This window comes from Acipenser ruthenus, chromosome 24 (genome assembly GCF_902713425.1).
Source record: "Acipenser ruthenus chromosome 24, fAciRut3.2 maternal haplotype, whole genome shotgun sequence".
Lineage (NCBI taxonomy): Eukaryota > Metazoa > Chordata > Actinopteri > Acipenseriformes > Acipenseridae > Acipenser > Acipenser ruthenus.
Window position 1 is genome coordinate 22,130,796 of NC_081212.1, and position 17,647 is coordinate 22,148,442.

The 17,647-nt window shown below is 40.6% G+C and overlaps 1 protein-coding gene across 6 annotated transcripts in view; it reads right to left on the reverse strand.

Moving 5' to 3' along the window:
- LOC117427768 (unconventional myosin-Va-like) overlaps positions 1–17,647 on the reverse strand; it is a 67,212-nt gene that overhangs the window by 17,718 nt on the left and 31,847 nt on the right. For all 6 annotated transcript variants that reach the window (XM_058998723.1, XM_058998722.1, XM_058998721.1 and 3 more), the window contains exons 8-26: positions 16,498–16,605; positions 15,987–16,093; positions 15,536–15,801; positions 15,031–15,112; positions 13,412–13,552; positions 12,745–12,870; positions 11,362–11,445; positions 7,649–7,801; positions 6,870–6,967; positions 6,318–6,404; positions 5,865–5,973; positions 4,628–4,839; positions 4,378–4,534; positions 3,215–3,454; positions 2,352–2,600; positions 1,872–1,965; positions 1,534–1,682; positions 375–488; positions 123–260 (exon numbers count right to left, since the gene is read on the reverse strand). In XM_058998723.1, coding sequence (XP_058854706.1) covers positions 123–260; positions 375–488; positions 1,534–1,682; positions 1,872–1,965; positions 2,352–2,600; positions 3,215–3,454; positions 4,378–4,534; positions 4,628–4,839; positions 5,865–5,973; positions 6,318–6,404; positions 6,870–6,967; positions 7,649–7,801; positions 11,362–11,445; positions 12,745–12,870; positions 13,412–13,552; positions 15,031–15,112; positions 15,536–15,801; positions 15,987–16,093; positions 16,498–16,605 — 2,714 coding nt within the window. The remainder of the gene's footprint in view (positions 1–122; positions 261–374; positions 489–1,533; positions 1,683–1,871; positions 1,966–2,351; positions 2,601–3,214; positions 3,455–4,377; positions 4,535–4,627; positions 4,840–5,864; positions 5,974–6,317; positions 6,405–6,869; positions 6,968–7,648; positions 7,802–11,361; positions 11,446–12,744; positions 12,871–13,411; positions 13,553–15,030; positions 15,113–15,535; positions 15,802–15,986; positions 16,094–16,497; positions 16,606–17,647) is intronic.

Here is a 17,647-nt window from a genome sequence, read left to right on the forward strand (position 1 = left end):
ATGCCTTGGGTGAACACTAGCATGAAGGCATTAAACCCCCAAAGGCGCAGGCTCTCATAGGGAGGCGCAGCCGGTATTTTCTGCAGCCTCTCGGGTTGTCGCCCCCGGATGTCCATCCTTACCCTGGCCCTGGCCCGGTAAGCCTGCTCCTCTTTCTTGTCCAACTCGTTCTGCAAGGACTGCTTCTCCTGCTCCAGCTCCGTCACCCTCTTCTGCAGCTTCAGGAACAGGGACATGTCCAGAGGAGCCTTGGTAACATCCTGCAAAATCACCCCGAGAAAGAGAGGTTAGAAGCATGCCACATGAGGGGAAACGAGGTGGGATGTCAGAAAATGGAGGATGGTAACTCATATAAAAACATAAGTATTCCTTACCTCAGCTCCCTGTGCGTTCTCCTCGGGCTCAGCGAATTCAGAGTTGTATGTGTACTCAGACTCATTGCTGCTGTGAGTGGAGTCTGTCCTCCTGTGGCCTGGCTTAGGAATGTTCTGTGAAACAGACCAACACATTTGATACTACATACAAAAATAGTCCCACAGCAGTTCACAAAGTACTCAAAGTCACTGTGTCCTTGAACAAGTACTACAGAGGAGTTAGGAAACAGCTACAGAGCAACAACAGAAATTACACTACCTTACAAATCCAAACCACATTGGCGAGAATCGTAAAAGTATTTTTCGCTAGAATTCTGGGGAGGGCACAACACTGTTTTTCTACAGCTGGGATTTTGAGAAGCAGAATGATTTTTATCACCAGAAAAGAAACAATTGAGACCAAATTCTTTTTTACAAGGGGGTCATGACATGACAGCAACACAAAGAGCAGCAATTAGTTCATCAGCAGATAAAAAAAAAAAAACATGCTGCAGTTCTTAATGCAATTCATACGCTACTTAAACTGATGCGAGACAATGAAATGCAATTCAACACATTTTCTAAACCACGGCACAAACAGTGCCATACATGTAGATGAATGCAATGATTCTAGAGTCAAGGGATGTTATACTGTTAAGACCTATATATATATATATTTTTAAAGCCTCAATTCTCCTTGTTCCTACCCTGAATACATTTTTCATTTTTACACAATTCTAACTAGCTTCTCAGAACTCAGTCTTGACAGTATTATTATTATTTGTTTATTTAGCAGACACCTTTATCCAAGGCGACTTACAGAGACTAGGGTGTGTGAACTATGCATCAGCTGCAGAGTCACTTACAACTACGTCTCACCCGAAAGACGGAGCACAAGGAGGTTAAGTGACTTGCTCAGGGTCACACAATGAGTCAGTAGCTGAGGTGGGATTTGAACCGGGGACCTCCTGGTTACAAGCCCTTTTCTTTAACCACTGGACCACACAACCTCCTATGCATTACTTATGCACTGCCACAGCCTTGTACAACCTTTCTGAAAGTTTTTTTTTTTTTTTACTACGAATAAGAAACAGAGTGGCTATGAATTCACACCTTTGGGACCAGTACAGAATTCTTTATACATTCCTGATCCAGCAGGGAACTTATTTGGTTCGCTCACCACCATGAGCGTCATCTCCTCCTTGAGGTCGTCATGGCGATCCTCCAGGCGCCGGTGCTCGGTCAGGAGGTTCTGGTATCGGGAGCGCTCTTCATTCAGCTCACACTCCAGCTGCTTGGTTTCCTCTGCCAACGCCTTCTCCATTTTCTCTGTGAGGGATAGGGAGCACAGCCAGAATCAGCAAGGAACCGAACCACAGCCCCAGGGCTTGCTCACAGTCCAGTATCTAGTCGATTTTTTTGTATTTAATCACCCAACTTTGCCGTTTTAAAAACAAATTTAGTTAGCAGCCCTTAAATTGTATAACAGTCTGACCGTGCTTTATATCGCATTTGTACCTGTCATCTCCTGGTTCTGCTCTTGAATAAGGCGGTTCAGGTCATCTTTCTCTATCTTCAGAAGCGAGTTCTGCTCCTTGAGCTCAGCCACCAGCTAGCAACAGAAAAGAACAGGCTGCCAAGTTAAACAAATGAATTAAAACAATTAGGTTTCACATAAGGGTTTTGCAAAATTCCAAATATTCAAGAGATGCATTTCAGTGGAGCCGGACTTGCTTAATAAGAAACTGGAACTAACGTTTGTTAAAAGGTGCCAAAGACTATTTGCTGCAGAACTATATTTGACCACATGCTTTAAAAAAAAGTCTTAATTCTATTTATTAAAATAATAAGGCTGTTCAGAAGGGTTAAAGGGTAATGTACTGTTAAAAGACATTATTACTTTTGAAGAAGCAAGTTGTCTCCAAGAGTGTCCTACAATTTGAACCAAACAGCCTTGGCCAAGCCCTGAAACTCCAGGTTCTGACACAAAGCTCTTACCTGCTCAGTTTCCATTTTGTACGTGTCGGCCCACTCCTCGATGATCCTCTTGTCCCTCTGCGTGTCGCACAGCTCCTTCTTCAGCCTGGCCAGCTCCTCCAGCAGGGTGTTGATGCGGTTCGAGTTGTTCCTGGCCTCCTCCTCGGTCAGTCGCAGCCGCTCCACCTCGTTGCGAAGCTTCTCGCTCTCCACAGAGTACGAGTTCGCCAGACTATTCAGACGCTCCGTCATGGCCTTCTTGTCTTTTTGCTAGAAACAAGGGCCGCATTCTCTTTACCAACCACGTAATAACGCATACACAGGGGAGCATGCTGCTGAGTTTCAATCAGCCACAACATTTCTGCAGAGTAGCTGAACAAGTCAGGAAGACTATAAATGGACACTGCTGTGATTGGGTTGAGTTATATAAAAATTTGGATATTAGGGAATTTTAAATTCTGTTTCATATTGTATCTGATTCAACAGTTCCTAAATAATTCAACCTCTCCCTGTGAAAATACATTAATTATTAGTGTTCTTTGTGTACCAAGCTCATTTCCATTTGAGATTCATTCATGAAAATGCCAACATTTCATATAAAACAGTTTTCTTATTTCACACTCTCATAAATGACAATGATGAAATACTTGTTCTAACATAAAATGTGTATAGTACTTTTCAGAATATTACACTTTCCTTTTTACAAATATTGGGAAAAATATGGATTGTAAGTTTTGTACAAGGTGCACAGAATAAAAATTACTATCCAATAACTTGTCTGTCATTGTGTCTTTCAGCTCCAGATAGCACACGGTGTGTACGGCAAACATTACTGTTGTGGGCCACAGCGACCCGCTAGGCCCTGTTCCCATGGAAACGCTTACCTGCTCATCCACCTTGCGCTGCAGCTGCATGATCTTGTTCTCCATGCCAATGTTGAGCTTCTTGAAGTGCTCCACCGAGCGGGCCTCGATCTTCAGCTTCTTCAGCTCCCGTCTGGCCCTCATGCGCCGGATGCAGCATTGCAGGTAAACAACAGCTTCCAGGGACCTCTTGTAATACAGCCGAGCCAGCCAGCCTCGTACCCTCTTCTGGATAATGATAGTTTTGTGCTCCCGCAGCATCTGTAGTAGTGGAGGGTGGATAGTACACAATAATATTAGTATTTAGGCACCTATAAATTACTATACAGCCTGTTTTTTCCCTGTTTTGTTCCAGAGACAGACCTATCAAACTCCATTACCCTCACAGTGACCTGTTAGAGAGAGTTAGGACTGGGACAGCTGTCGTTGTTTCTCACAACCTGCCCAAAGTTAGGTTTGCTGGCTCAACTGTTATGGGATACCTTAAATATCTGTCCTCTCATCCAACACACGTAGACACATAAATACACACGAGGGTCCGTCGCTCTCCCTGCCACTGTGCAGTTTATATCTGACCGACCTTGCCTTATTTATACCTTAACTCTCAGCTTCTTAAACTGTGATAAAAATCCCAGTAATTTGGAATGGTTTAAATGGACCCTATTGTATTTATTTAAATAAAGTAATTTAGACAAAGTTATTTATGATAGTGTTTGTACCATATTGTAGTTGACTGCTTATTCTGGCCAGATACTTTAAGGCTTAAAAAAAAAATTAAAAGACAACAGTCCTTATTTTAAAAGATGAATAATACAATTTAACTAAAAACTGTGGATTGGTTCAAACTCACAGTAACTATAGCCAATTTGATATAAGTGACTATTCTCAGGCAATTACCAAGTAGTCAACTTTATAAATTGGGCTTCATCAGTTTTAGGTTATCTTTTGGAGAAGGTCAACAGTTTATCAGACACTGGCACCTTCCAAAAACTCCACTTAAACTGTTTAATATCTGGGGGAAACTAGACACCTACCCAGAGGGCAAACAAATTCAACAGCCATGCCTTCCTAGACTGGTAGAAGTATAATGCCAATACCAAGAACAGCATGCAGATTATAGCTAGGCCTCTATACAGTATTGCTGAAAAAAAAAAATGAGAGCGATCGAGAGAGTAGCTTCTTACCGCCTGGTACTTCTGCCGGGCCATGTACGCTCGCAGCATGCACTGTACGACGAGAGATGCGGCCTGCATGCGCCGGTACCTCTTGCGCTCCCTGTACATGCGCTGAAACTTCTGGATGGTGATGGCAGCCTGGGTCCGGCGCAGGAACTTGGCAAGGCTATAGGAGAGGGAGAGGAAGAAGGCACAGCAACATCAGCAGGCGAAACAGCCGATTCGAAGGTTCTTCTATAACCACTTCAAAGTCCCTTACCATCGTGCCTGGTAGCCGCGGACGTATCTCTGGATGGTGATTGCTGCGCTCCGCATGCGCAGGTACTTTTTGCGCAGCAGCCAGCTGCGAATGGTCTTCTGGATGCGGATGCAGGCGACGCGCAGTTTGTCAGCTCGTAGTTTCTCCAGGTAGGCCACTTGCCCGGCCCGGAAGAAAATCTTTGTTTTACCAAACTGATACTTGTCTTGATCCTGCAAATAAGATAACATTTAGTGTAAGGCAATCCTTAAGTAGGACTCCACAAAAAGACCCAATAGCGACACCTGCTGGGGGTGTTGGGAGTGGTGCAGCCATGAGCTCACCCACAGCCACTAGTTTTCTCCTCCTGGTTGGGAAGCTGGCTATGCTGCGGCAGGATACCTGCAAGATACCTCACAATCTATTTTTTCTTTCCCCAAGGGACAACCCCCCTCCTTATGACTGTAGAGGACAGTACCAGAATCATGTGCAGCTGAGATACAGAAACACTTTCTATCCTTATTGACTTTTAATACACTATTGTACGCCTGGACTTGGATGTCCTACTGGATGTGCAACTGAATCTTCATCCAACCACCTCTCAGATTAACTATGAATAGCCGTGTCCACAAAAATAAAAAAAAAACATCCTGTCACAAATAAAAACATGAATGTAAATTCATAAAAAGTACCTGAAGACTGAGATCTCCAGCGCCTGCCCAGTTGACAAAAATAGATGAGCTTTAAAAAGATTCGCAGGCTATGAATTGCTCTCCGTATTCCCAGTGCTAATTACATTTTAAAACTCCCCTGCACAGAAGCAGAAGCCATGCACACTAAAAAGAGTTAACCAGCAAAATGGACAGAGTATTGCTGCCAATTATGGAAAGGAAGGGGAAGGCAAAATGTAATTGCTTGTTAAGCCCAAAGGCCTTGAATAATAAACAGTTTGATTATTACATTTAAAAAAGCACACAAAAAAACAAGAACTACCTGTTTTTTTATTGCTTACCACAGCAAACTCGTCCATAAACGCTGCTTGTAGCAAGGTAGCTATTGAGGATTGAAATGCAAAGCTCTGAGATATCAAATCTTTGCCCTTAAGGGTCAAAGTTTTAAAGCGTCTTCCAGCAACGTTAATGAATAACGGATATGAAAATAAAGGCCCTGTGATTCCCGACTGGAAGACTGCTCCTATACACTCCCATTCAACGTCACTGTGAAGCGTCACCCTTGTTTTTACAATATTGAGGTTTACCTTGATCAGTTTCTCTAAGACATTCCTACACGTTAGCCTCCTGTCGTTCAACACATCCTTTTGCTTCATAAGAACACGGTAGCGGCTAAAAAACTCCTGATACGTCCACCTGGCAGAGAAACAACACAGGGTTAGGCGAGGAACCGGAAAGCTGCGGTAGCTTTACACACAGAGGACCAATCCCATTAGAAGCGCTCCAAAGAATCAGGTCCTGTACTACAAAACACTCAACGACAGGATCTGTAGTAACACCAAAACAAAATTCAAAACCAAAAGTAGAAAAAGACTTCTGATCAAAGAATTTCCTTTTGGTATCGCTCTATACTGAGAACAGCTGGGGGAGTTGGGAACGCATGGAGCTGGGGAATGGTTCTCTCACTTCTACAGTTCATCAGTCATGTGATCACTAGTCAGTGAACGCACCGAGCACAATTTAATGTAACCACACTGTACCTGGATGGGAAGCCTGCAGCAGAGATCCGGATTGTTTCCAGGACACCACAAGCTCGGAGCTGCTGCACAGCTCTACTGGGATCAAACCTGTTTGAATAGAAAAACAGGATGACAGTTCAGATTCTATTTCTCTTTTTATATACTGTACTGAATACACCTTCATGTATTTAGACCTACTCAAAAACCCTACAGTGCTAGCAGCCGTCTTGCCACCGTGTTTTTCTTTTTCTAAGTAACACAATTACTTTTGTTTTCTGTGCAAAACCATTTGATTTGGAATCAGCTTTGTGGTATTGTTTCTATTAAAGAGAAATGCAAGTACAAAATGTAAACAACATCAAAATGGCAGGTCCACCATCTATTGCAATCCACCTTGAGTACTGTCCGTAATCACTGAAACAGAAACTATTTGGGGAATTATCAGTATTGAAAATGAACTATAACTGGACATGCTTCTTAATGTATACAGCTTTAACCCAACGACCCATTATTCCTTACTTGGCAGTACTGACTGTCACAGCAGAAGGTGAAGGCAGCATTAGATTAGCTTACGTGAAGGGGTGTTTGTTATCATTCGGTTTGATGCAGCGCACATAGTGGGGGGTGGTAGCATTGAGCGTATCCATTAGCAACTGAAGAGAATTACGAAACTGCAAAAATAAATACAATAATATTACATTTGGAATTGTTAAATGCAAACAAGCTGTCTGTAATTGTTTAAGAACCCTGCCTACTTTCTCTCCCTCGCCTTTATTTAGTGCTGATGCTAATGAACAATGTGTTTAGATTAAACACTGGAAAAAAAACACTGCAGGAGAAATAAGTGATATACCTTTTAAATGGCAGGAATAATTAAAAGTGCAAGAATAACTGTACCGGTAATCATCAGGTCTATCACAAACAGCAGTTTTAACAGCAATACCTGGCTTTCTTTTAGCCCTTGAATTCAGTGAAGAGTCAGTAGCTTCAAATGTCATCTTCATTTTTTTCCCCTTTACTATTTTATTGTGTTTGTTCGGAGTGGTTCTGTTTCTCCATGACTGAGTTGGTATCCTTGTGTCTCTAAAGCAGCATTTACCTGCTCTCAGCTTATCTGGAGAATCCTAAGTGCCGGGACTTCCTCATTCCATTCAGATCACATGACAATGTCCCAGCACTTCCAAGGATTCTTCAGACAAAGCCGCTCAGAGCAGCTAAAGTCAGACATAGAGAAAAAATGATACTAACTCAATATTGGAATAACAACTCCAAACCACTAAAAAAACATGAGGGGTGAGGGATAGTTTCCCTATCCAACACAGACACATTTATCACTAACTCAATGGCCTTACTTGAAGCCCCACGGTTTTCTTGTGGTCCCGGCTGGTTTGTCCAGGGCGTGTTTTGGTCTGTTTGATGCTGAGTCGAGTGCGACCGCCTGGGGGGGGCCCTGTCGGGGTGGTCGCCTTCTCCTCATCCTGAAACAGCTCCACTAGTAACTCAAACTAAAAATAACAAACACAAGTTACAACAGGTTTATGAGAATAATAACCGATATTCTACAGTATAGCAGTTGAGTTATCCCATAGTGTACATGAATCTGGGAAATCTGTTTAGGGAGCCGAATGTCTTGGTGATTCGTCCTGGATGCCTGCGTCAGTAAAATTCATGTTGTATTTTTTTTTTTTTTTTTAATGAACGAGAAAGGGTGCATGCTTGGGGTTGCTTTTTAATTAACTGTACTTATGCTTTTAGTCTTTTATGTTTTTGGGGTTTTTTTTGCACCTAAAATGCACCAGACCATTCCCTCTTATCTGTCTGTTGAATATATACATACACCTAGCAAAAATGTGAATGTGAACAGAAAGGTGCTCTTCTATGTAACAGACAGGCTTGTCGCACACAATTTATATGAATAATTTTTAAATATTGTGCACATGAAACTTGATGCAAAAGATGCATAAACTATCTAAAAATATTTGTTAGTTTTCTTCAGAGACCCATGCTGATTATTAAACTGTTTAAAAATAATGTTTTATTTATCTTCCCTTAAAGCCTTCACTGCAGATCATAGCCCTAGCTTCTCTTGCTGAGGCACTTGGTATTATATAAAAGGATCCATCAACAAAATAAACACAGTTTGTGATCCAGGAAGGAATGTATTAATGTCATCAAGATTCCTGGAAAAGTTTCAGAAATGATGCTGTGAGCTATGTGACTGACAGTTTTTGGGTTGATGACTAATTCGATACTGTTAATCAATGTTCTCATTTAATTCTGTACGACCAATCCTAGACTAGACTAGACTAGACTAGACTAGACTAGACTAGACTAGACTGTCTCCTTGAACAGGTATGACAGCGTATATAACTGCATTAATTAGAACTTACCTGCTCAAATAGAGATCATTTAAAAAAAAACTATTTAGCATGTTAAACTGCTGTTAAAAAGCAAAACAGAATCCCTTTTAAGCACATTTAGAGAATTCCAATAACCTATGGGGTGCCTTATTCTTAACAATGACATGACCAGTATTAAAACATGAAAATGTGTAAAAAATACACTTTTAAAAACAATGTGCTTTGCCAAAAAATCATATTTTTTGCTTTGAGAACCTTCTGGAAATGCTAAAGCAAATCTTTCATATTAAAAGGGATACTGTATACTTAGCATGTTGTACAATTAGCATATGAGTCATGTTATTCACACAGGGAATAAATTAATTGATACAATTGACATTTTCACAGCTAAAGTGTTACCCTTGCTGTATCTCCAGGACGCATCAACTGCAGCGTCCAGTCAGGAGACGGTATAAAGTCACAATTACTGTGTCATTATTGTATAAATCCATACTATATTGCTCATAAAGAAAGCAATACAGAACCGGAAATCTAAATTATTCCCAGTTTTCTTTAAGGTGTATATTAAAGCCAAGTTTATAGTTAATAGTTACTAATTTACAGCCCATGCTTTAAGTGAATATGGTCAACAGCAAAAAGCCTACAGAAAGCTAGAACATGCTGCAAAACAGTGAGGTATATTAAAACTAAAACAAACCTTCCGCACCCCCACCCCCCTCCCCTCCTCCCCTCCCCTCCTCCCCTACCCCCCCCCCCCCCCCCCCCGACCAGCTGCTCACTAAGCTGCTGTCATGCATATTACAACAGGGCACAGCACCCAGACTGGCTGCCCATGTACACATGTATGCAACTGCAGTGATGCAGCAGACGAGGTATTAGACATATTCCAGTGAGTTGGTTAAAAACAGAATGTGCAGCTTGTATGAACACTCAGGTTTACCTTCTGTAGAACAAGGAATTCAAGTTGGAAGATACAGAACCAAGGAACACCAAGTGGGAAGAAAGATTAATTAAAAGCATGAATCTCAAAAGATAGTTATATAGTATATATTGTAAATAATACATGCTCTGTTCAACCCCTTATAACCCTTAAGCCACCAGCCACCAGTTCCAATTCAGATAAATGGTGTCAAGCATAACGATTAGGGCTGCCCAATGAAGGGAAGCAGTGAAGGGAATCACAATGAAATGGGCTGGATGGCAGCAGCACATCACTCATTCCCAATGTAAGTGAAAAGTTGATGAAGGGTTTTCTGCGGGAGTCCGATATGACCACAGAACATCACGGCAGAAACACGGGACATGGATGATTTACCCTCAAGGACTGGTTTATAGAGTTACTATTATGCATGTATTTAGAAAAGAACACAACAATAACAGTTAAACAACGTGCTGTAAAGCAAACATGTCTCATGGAACCTACACAATGGAAGTCACACGGGGGTCTAGGGTCAAAGGTCCTTCCTCTTGATGGCTCTGTTCTTTTTTGCAAGCCCCAGTTTTATAAGAGCTTTTTAGAGTAAAATATATATCACTTTGATCCCATATTAAGTTTGGAGTGAGCAAGCTTCCCCTTCCATGAGTTTATTAAAACAACTGTTTACAGAAAACAAAAGATGATTTCAGTCTGTCCTTCATCTTTAGACGACCAACCAGTGCAGGGATCAAAATAGTGGATTTAAAGGCTTATGCCTGTTTCCTGGTAGATATATAAACCTGTGTGTATAGCTGGAGCCTGCAGAACAACAGCACGAAGGCTAAAGACAAGAGTGCAGGATCCCAATAATTGAATAAACAATTTGAGCTCCTGAATCGGAATAACAGTATAAATTGAGGGTCTACTGTTCAGTAACTGTAGTATGGATGATGTTTTAGTAAACTAGACCTCATCCTTCATTGAAAAAGGGATATACTAAAATAGAATATGCCATCACTATAAGTTGACATATTTTTCCACCTTGTGTCAAATAGACCAAATATAACCAGACATGCCCTCATAGAACTGATTATATATATATATATATATATATATATATATATATATATATATATATATATATATATATATGCTCCTTATATGCTCCTTTATATATTAAAACACATGTATGAGAGAGTTCATATCAGGCAAAACATACATCCAGTGAACCTGAATGAACCGTTCACCAAAGGGACCGTCCATTTTTGGCTGCTAAAGACAGGTGGCTGGCTATTCAAGGGGTCTCTTCCATTCACTTGCATTAGAACTGTGTAACAAACACACACAGTTCCAATAACCATCACGTCTGTGAGACAAGTGTATTTTAAGCATAGCAACAATTTTATATGTATCACAATGACACCTGTCACATTGGAGTTTTCAATTATTTACATTGACCTCAATGCATGCTTCTCCCTCTAGTCTACAGTACATAAACCTGTATGACTGAATACGTCAATGCATCACATAACCAGCAGGCGGTGCAATAGTACTTGACCTCCGTGAGACAGCCCTCACACTGGAGGTTGTATCAATACTTCAAATTGCACAGGCATTAAATATAATTACATCTCAACAGGAAAAGCAGACATTCAAACCATTTTAATAATATACCGCTATTGCCTCTGCATGCTTAATAGTATCATTTTTTTTCCTTAAAACCAAATCCACCCAGTTAAAAACTAGATGATCAAACTGTGATAAAGCAGACCACTCTGGGGATACAAACCTTGCTTGTTTTCAGCACAGTAATCTGCTCTTCATTGACCGTGTCTTTATTCTTCTCTAAAAACCCATCACATTGGTATTCAACCTAGAGTGGGACAAGAAAAAAAAAACAACATTACTATTTATAGCAGGGGGTCAAGAAGTCAGTTCTGTGAATATCACTTCATTGACATTAAAGCAGACAAGTGGGTCTCTTAAAGACACAAGGCGTATAGTGTACAGTGTTTGAGGGTTTGATTGTAGAACAGATCCCACAAGGATTTTAACAGGTCTCCATATCAGCTGACGGAACAGAAGACAGAGACAAATCTCTCCAGGTCAGAATGTTTCAGACTCGCTTCCATCAGCAATACTTCGAGATCAAATCAATTTCAAGCCCTGGTTAGGACTGTAGGATGGCCGAACAAACCTTTTGTTTTCAACTGTATTTTGTATAAGCAGCAAATTTAGGGGCTGACAATACCAGCATCTGAATTCAGGTGAGGTCCCTGTGTAACTGTGTGAGGGTGAAGTAACAGCAAGGGCAACATTAAATAAGTAAGTGCAGTATAAAAACCCTTATTTATTCTACTCACACACACACATTACCTCAACGCGTACGCATTAAAGATTCATGTAATCAGCACTTAAATCATCTCTTGTGCACACTAACATCAGCAATGCTCTAAACTCAAGCTGACAAGTAATTCAGCAGTTTAGAATAGTAATTCCACTTAAAGAACTGCAGTATATTTTGTAAAGGCCATCTTAGAACTGACTAGATGAGCAATGTTTTTGTCAAAAAAGGTTCAAAACGTATTAGAAGTTTGCTAGCCTTATCAGCCAGTGTGGTCAATGCCCCCATTTACAGTGTCACAAACCAGGACTTGATAAGCCTTACACATGTGAAAATGTGATACGAAGCCAAGCTAAAACAGGCTTGGGCACAGACTGTTAGCCATGCAAGTGTCATTATTCTTTTCAAGTTTCACCTTGTCAAGACCAGGAATACAAGTGTACTCTAAAGCTCTAGGTTGTTTGGAGAATCACTAAGGTTATTATCTTACAGCCACCGTATATCAGTGTGTTAGTAACATACATTTCTACCACGGCACTACAATGAAACAGACCCCCAGATTCTGATAAACTACAATAAATAAAGAATGCCTTGAACAATTTTGTGTGGTGGATGTACAGACAGACGCCTCCATTACAGAATGCCCGGTCACTGGGGACATGAATCCTCTACTGGGCCTATAAGTAAATCTATATACTGTATTTGACAATAACCTGCACAGAAAACCCTAGTTAGTGCAACTCTTCTAGCTTCTTCACAAACTTGCTACAGAAGGAAGAAGCACTGAATAGGAAACCTTGAGGCATGTCTTAGGAGGAAATCCCTTACCTTGTCAGCAAAGTGCTGGATAATAAAAGCTTTATTTGAGAGGCGAGGTTTATGGAACAGAGCACACTTGTTCAAGTGAGTGTTATATAACTTCTGGGCCCAGGTATCATCAGATCCTTTTGGCATCTGGACAGGGAAGGAGAAAAATGGTTATGAGACTTGATGCAACCACCCATTTTAAATCCCTGTACTTGACATCCTAATGATGCGTTTTCTTAAACATACCAGAAGACTTACTGTATACTGTACAGATTGCCCAAATATAATCTGTTTGCATTACATACCAAATTTACATGGGCTGTATTTGAAGATTGCACAGTCAAATTATATTTTACAATCTGAAATAAACAGATGTTCTGATTGGGATGCATATTCTTGTTGCAAGTAACACATCCTCAGCAAGTATCATAAAGTGTAGATCTTCAGGACCAACATCCATCGTAAAAACATGTATGAAACATGTAAGGGTGGCATACGGACAGACAGAAGGACAGGTTCTACAATATATCCCTTTACCAACCTGCGGTAAAGCATGTCTTAAATAATGTTGTATCCAAGTTTTTTAAGTGTAAAAGTTCACTCTGCATCCCTGTCTGAGATGCACGTCCCCAGCTCATCGGGGGATAAGAAGTATCCGTGACGTCTCCAAGGTCATGAAGACCCTTACCCTGCACTCCTCATCCAGCAAATCCAGAATTCCCATTTTGGCCTCTATCAGATTGATACAAGGCTGATTGTCATAGAAGTCTATCAAGGTCCACGGGATCTGTTCCTTCATGTACTCCTCTTGTTCCAGTTTGAACACATGCTGCAAGACAAAGAAAGAGCGCGATGCACACAGTATATTGTCACTCAGTCGGAGTACACTACAGAGCTCATTTATTTACCCCACTTGTATAGCAGATGCCCACTAAGTCGTTCTTCAATGTAAACAGAATCGGACAAAACAGTTTGACCATCTGTGTCAGGATTCTAGCTCGATCCCCTTGGATAGACTGCTTTCTCAGTCACAGACTAGAACTGCTTTATATTAAAAAGTAACACATGCCTACTTATAATTTCAACATCAAAAACAACATTGAACTTTAAACTAGAATGGCTCATGACCATTTATCCAAAAATCTCGTACTGCGTAAAAAGTTAAAATCATACATTTTACTGATTTTAATACTGATCTCAAGCTCCTTATTAAAAATGGATAAGTCTCACTTTAAAAAAAAACAAAACTTTCAGGTGACAAAATGTAAAATGTACATTCATTTTAACTTCTGCCTTAGGCTTGTTTGAAGTATCATCAGAAGATTTAGATTAAAATTTATTTCTGGAATTATTTCAGTTAGGAACATGAAAGCTGTACAGCATCAGAGCATTGCATAAGAAATAACAGCAAAGTGAATGATTTTAATAAAGCAACCGTGTGTCCTCAGGCAGAGCAGGGGTCCTGAGCTCAATATATTCTACTAACACGCCTCTTAAAACGGAGGTGCCTTTTACAATTCTCTTCAGATGAAAAACGGATATAATCCATGTCGAAACAAAGTCCTTTACAATACACTAAGGAAGCAATTTTGTTTTCTTGCATCAGCAGTTTAAATATGTACTGTGGCATTACAAGACAAAGCAAACAATATCTGACTAACATGTCAATACAGTAACAACTCTCCTGGACCACCAAACCCAGTTAATAACCAGTATTCATGTTTAACATGGGAATTTATATGGAGAATATAGTCAATAACTGATCAGTATGTTTCATTTCATTTTAGTACAACATTTAGCCTTTAGAGGTCGACAGGTCCCAGATTAAGATTCTTCAAATTGTGCACCTATAAACATTACTGTATACACTACCAACTAAAGAACTAACAGTATTGAATCATTTTCACAGCTTATTCTCACCTGTCTGCTAAACATTATCAAATCTAACAGAATACAAGTAAAGTTGATGATTAAAAACATTAGGCTTAAAGGATTGAAAAACAAATGGATCAAGACTGACAAACATCTCATAACAGCCTCCCCTCATTGCTATCAAAGCCATTAGCAAGACACATTCAAACTGTGACTTCAGCTGGACTTCCAGCTTTTAAATACCTGGACCAGCACATAAAACATTCATTTTTTCAGACTGGGTCAAAACCTGGTCAACCAATCAAACATAAGGCACCTGAGAATCCTACATTGCAATCCACTAGCATTTACGGTAGCAGTTTTTAGTGGGTTTGTTTTGCGATGCAGATTTGAAAGCCCTGTAAATCATTCAAAAAAGGGATACACATGACTTACCATGTTAAACTGTTGCTGCAGTTTCTCATTTGCATAATTTATACAGAACTGTTCAAAGCTGTTGATCTCAAATGTCTCAAATCTAAACAAAAATAAAAAACAGAATAGTTACACTTTACGCACAGGAAAAAAACATTATTAACCTATTGTCAATACTTATAAATGCCACAGAATCACCTCTCATTTGGTGTTAGTTGGCCGGTCTAAACATTGTTATTATTATTATTATTTATTATTTTTTATTTCTTAGCAGACGCCCTTATCCAGGGCGACTTACAATTGTTACAAGATATCACATTATTTTTACATACAATTACCCATTTATACAGTTGGGTTTTTACTGGAGCAATCTGGGTAAAGTACCTTGCTCAAGGGTACAGCAACAGTGTCTCCCACCTGGGATTGAACCCACGACCCTCCGGTCAAGAGTCCAGAGCCCTGACCACTGCTCCACACTGCTGCTATATCATTAAGCTGGTACTGCCCCTAATCCCAGACAGCATACCCATAAATATCAAGCACTCCAATGAAAGAGTTCTGGCTGACAGTGGAGCGCAGGGCCTTGTTGACGTGGTCCACTATCCAGTCAAAGAGCTTGGCGTAGATATGCTTGGCCAGGGCGTCTCTGGCGTTGACTGCCTGCAGTTTGGGGATGGGTTTGATGTAGGTCTCTGCGGCTGTCTTGAGCTTCTTGTGACAAAGCCACTGGGACATGTCCTGATATGTCACTCCCATCAAGTCACAGAAGACAGTGAGGTGGGCATTGTTAGGCTGGAATTAGAATGAAAATACATTGCTACAAACATGTCCTCCTATTTCAATATTGAAAAACATTATTTTTTTGTTGTTCCCAAAACCACGAGTGTGTTTATTAGGAAATGCATGAATCACTGAGCAGTAAAGGGTCAATGTCTTAGCAGGACTAAAGGGCATCCATTTCTCCTTTTGCAACTTACAGGGACTATGCTGCTGTCAGAATCCCGGTCTTTAATCTCCACGTTTCCAAGGTGCAGGATAGCAGCAAGAATCCGGAAGATTCCCATTTGGTAGGGTTCACTGATACCTGAGGAGAGGAAGCATACAGCACACTGCTCAAAAGAGCATGTCCCACTGTCCACACCATTCTACAGCAGGGCACCAAACAGCTGGGAAATATTGAGCTTCACATTCAAAAATACCACCACTTCAACAGATATTTGAAAACATATTTATTACCTCCCCGGAGTCAAAATTACAATCAATAAATCTGGATAAATACAAATGTGCCCGTCTCACTGGGTGAAAAATAAATAGGAAAACAGTTCTCAACTTTTTGACTATGAAGACAGTAAAATATGACTTTTTGTGAATTACATACATGTGTATATATTTTAAGGGCACTTGAAAAAGGAGATGTTGCATTTCAGGGGTATATCCTGGTACACAATGAAATACAAAATCTCTTCACTCCCTCCCTTCAGTGGTTACCTAGTAAAGTGCAGGCGTGTCTAGTGTTGACCATCTCCTTTGCATCATCAACACCATCAATCACGGGGCTCCTCCCTTGCTTTGTGTAGTGGAAGTTGGTTGCCTGGCCTGGAAACAAGAAGATTGCACTCTTTAATTTCAACATTCATGCCCCTGTCTTTTATACAGTACTGTACATGCTGTGAAAAGTAGGCTAATGGCACAGGCTGACACTGAACTACAGCTTCCTTGATGAAACTGTAACACCAAATGGTAAGCTCATAAACCAGGGGTGGGCAACTCTGGGCCTTCCTGACCAGGTCTTGCTCCAACCTTCTTTCGGGTCCAAAAGCACTCTACTTCATCATACCTGTTAAAGCTGGTTTAGAATTGAACTCTAGGACCTAAGTTGTCCATGCCTGTCATAAACATGATTAAAATATCCATTTATCAATATTATGATGGGCTGCTTTAAATTTCTTGGGTATTTTGACACATCTGGGTAGTTGCCACAGCAACGGCTATTCACCGCCACAAAGCAGTCAAGAATTCCTTCTTCTGAAATAATAATAATAATAATACACCTACTAGACAGGAACCCCCAGATCTCATTTCCCATCATCAATCACGGTTGCCAAGTAACAAGGCTCAAATTTGATAAAACTCCCACAAACTCCGGACTGTAAATTAATTTTCTGCCAATATGGCAACAGAACAGCACTGTGCTAGCAGATTGAGTGAATCCTGGCAACAGCACGCCCACTTGCCTCCTCTCTGTAGGGGAGTTCTGAACTAGCTTCTCAGAGTCAGTCCCCCTTAAACAGGCAGGCTTTCTGCCTTTTAAAAGTATGAAACCTTCACTAATATTTCACATTCAGTTGGCACATTTCAGATTGATATCGGAAGCAACCAACACGATCTATCAATGACCTACAGTATGACTCTCCTAAGCAGTTAGCAAAGAGGGATTCTCTTTACCCCCAGTTACAGTCATGTTGTCACCAAGCCATCGTTCTGGTATCAGATGGGGTTGGCCTAACGATGGCAGCACAGGTACTCAGGTGGAACTGCTGCCAAGTAGTAAACACTACTGTGCTTGTCTACATTAATTTATGAACTGACTGAAATGGGCAGAGAACTTACTGACCCTAAGGTACTTCTTGTATAATAG